The sequence below is a fragment of the Carlito syrichta genome, unplaced genomic scaffold, assembly GCF_000164805.1.
Source record: "Carlito syrichta isolate Samal-C Ts95f unplaced genomic scaffold, Tarsius_syrichta-2.0.1 Scaffold106327, whole genome shotgun sequence".
NCBI classification, from domain to species: Eukaryota; Metazoa; Chordata; class Mammalia; order Primates; family Tarsiidae; genus Carlito; species Carlito syrichta.
In genome coordinates, this window is record NW_007050423.1 from 1 (window position 1) to 2,687 (window position 2,687).

At 62.4% G+C, this 2,687-nt stretch overlaps 1 protein-coding gene across 2 annotated transcripts; it reads left to right on the forward strand.

The window, feature by feature from the left end:
* Positions 1 to 538: 538 nt before the first annotated feature.
* Positions 539 to 2,191, forward strand: LOC103269656 (tubulin beta-4A chain). Of its 2 annotated transcripts, XM_021716871.1 has the most exons (2): positions 547 to 983; positions 1,053 to 1,622. In XM_021716871.1, exons 1-2 carry the CDS (start codon positions 705 to 707, stop codon positions 1,599 to 1,601), a joined length of 828 nt encoding a protein of 275 aa, XP_021572546.1. In that variant the 5' UTR covers positions 547 to 704; the 3' UTR covers positions 1,602 to 1,622. The 2 variants fall into 2 exon arrangements, with proteins under 2 accessions (XP_008065418.1, XP_021572546.1); XM_008067227.2 differs by having other exon boundaries at positions 539 to 2,191.
* Positions 2,192 to 2,687: the final 496 nt, after the last annotated feature.

Below are 2,687 nucleotides of genomic sequence, written 5' to 3' on the forward strand. Positions count from 1 at the left end.
AAAAATCAGCCGGGCGTGGCAGCGCGCGCCTGTAGTTCCAGCTACTCGGAAGGTTGAGGCAGGAGGATCACCGGAGCCCGGCGGGTGGAGGCTGCGGTGGCCAGGAGCGGCCACTGCACTCCAGTCTGGGCGACAGAGTGAGACTCCAACTCAAAAAAATAATAATAATAATAATAGTGTTGGCCGGACATGGTGGCTCATGCCTGTAATCCCAGCCCTTTGGAAGACTGAGGCAGGAGGATTGCCTGAGGCCAGGATTTCAAAACCAGCCTAGCCAACACAGTGAGTCCCCTCCCCGTCAAAAAAACTAAAAAATCAACTGGGTGTGGTGGCGCCCATCGACCCAGCTACTCAGGAGGCTGAGGCAGGAGGATCACCTGGGCCCTGGAGGTCGAGGCCACAGTGAGCCACCATGGCGCCCCTGCCCTCCCGCCCGGACGACAGAGCAAGACCCCAACTCAGGGGCCCTCCGGGTGGCCGGGACACAGGGCCGAGGAAGATGGCTCCCCGGCGCCCCTCCAACACCCCCTCTTTCCCCCACAGGCCAATCCGGAGCTGGCAACAACTGGGCCAAGGGCCACTACACGGAGGGCGCCGAGCTGGTGGACGCCGTCCTGGACGTGGTCCGGAAAGAGGCCGAGAGCTGCGACTGCCTGCAGGGCTTCCAGCTGACCCACTCGCTGGGCGGGGGCACGGGCTCGGGCATGGGCACGCTGCTTATTAGCAAGATCCGGGAGGAGTTCCCCGATCGCATCATGAACACCTTCAGCGTGGTGCCGTCGCCCAAGGTGTCGGACACGGTGGTCGAACCCTACAATGCCACGCTGTCGGTGCACCAGCTGGTGGAGAACACAGACGAGACGTACTGCATCGACAACGAGGCGCTCTACGACATCTGCTTCCGCACCCTGAAGCTCACCACGCCCACCTACGGCGACCTCAACCACCTGGTGTCGGCCACCATGAGCGGGGTGACCACCTGCCTGCGCTTCCCGGGCCAGCTCAACGCCGACCTGCGCAAGCTGGCCGTGAACATGGTTCCCTTTCCACGCCTGCACTTCTTCATGCCGGGCTTCGCGCCCCTGACCAGCCGGGGCAGCCAGCAGTACCGGGCGCTCACGGTGCCCGAGCTCACCCAGCAGATGTTCGACGCCAAGAACATGATGGCCGCCTGCGACCCGCGCCACGGCCGCTACCTGACCGTGGCCGCCGTGTTCCGGGGCCGCATGTCCATGAAGGAGGTGGACGAGCAGATGCTGAGCGTGCAGAGCAAGAACAGCAGCTACTTCGTGGAGTGGATCCCCAACAACGTGAAGACGGCCGTGTGCGACATCCCACCCCGCGGCCTAAAGATGGCCGCCACCTTCATCGGCAACAGCACGGCCATCCAGGAGCTGTTCAAGCGCATCTCCGAGCAGTTCACGGCCATGTTCCGGCGCAAGGCCTTCCTGCACTGGTACACGGGCGAGGGCATGGACGAGATGGAGTTCACCGAAGCTGAGAGCAACATGAATGACCTGGTGTCCGAGTACCAGCAGTACCAGGACGCCACGGCCGAGGAGGGCGAGTTCGAGGAGGAGGCTGAGGAGGAGGTGGCCTAGCCCTGCCCCCGGCGCCCCACCCGTCCCGGCTCTGTCCTCTGACCTCCAAGAGCCCCCTCCTCTCCTGGCCTGACTCACCTCTGGCCCCGTGACCGCCACCCCCGGCTGCTTCATCTCTGACCCTGGAGCCTCACTTGACCTCTCGAGCTCATCCGACGTGAACGCTCCACACCCCCTGGAAGTTCCGGTTCATCCTTTCTGACCCCTCAGACTCGGCCTTGAATTTCATGCGCTCTGCTTCGCCCACAATGTCTTCACCTTTGACCCCCCGCATAGCCCGATTTCCCCTCTAGATCTGTGCACCCTGGTTTGCTTTTGACCCAGCCCTCTAAGCCGCACTTCACCTCTGACCTTGTCTACCCTTTGACCTCCCGGACCCCGGCTCCCCTCGGACCCTGCCTCTCTCTGGCTCCCAGAAGCCCCCGAGTCCTCTCCGACCTCACCCCCCTCGATTCCTGCCTTCCTTGGCTTGCTGGGGGGAGAAACAAGACCCGGTGCCTGCCAGGAGAGGCTGTCCCCGTCATGGCCACCCACCCCGGCCTCCCCTCCCCGGCCTCCCCTGTGATAAATAAATCCATTGTGGTCCTGGACATTTCTGCCAAGTTCGTTTTCCTCTCCTGGTGCAGCAAGGTGTCTCCCTGCAGGCTGGAGGCCACCGAGGACATCTCGGGCAGGGCCACGGAGATTCTGGAGCCAGACAGAACTGACTCTGCCACTCGCCAGCTCTGTGGGCTCGAGTAAGCCGTTCGCCCTCTCCAGGCCCTGGTTTCTTCACCTGGGAAAGGGGAGTCATGTGTTTTTCCCCGTGATCCCTGCACGCCCACCTCAGGATGGTTTGTGAGGATTTGAGGACAACTCGTGGGCACAGAGTGGGTGCTCGCGATGGAACTGCTGCCATTTGCAGGGCACCTTGCAAGTGTAGAAAGCAGGAGGGGGAATCTGGGGAGATGGCAGCTCGAGCTAGCGCCCCAGTGGCGGTCCTGCCGGAATAACAGGGCAGCTTCCTGCAGGGAGCCTCCCTCAATGCCAGGTTCGTGCCTCAACTCATGCAGCCTTCACAAGGTCAGAGAATTTTTCTTTTTTTTT

Bases quoted from the DNA above. Each gene is read 5' to 3' on its own strand.
- LOC103269656 (XM_008067227.2), top strand. From the start codon at position 705: ATGGGCACGCTGCTTATTAGCAAGATCCGGGAGGAGTTCCCCGATCGC.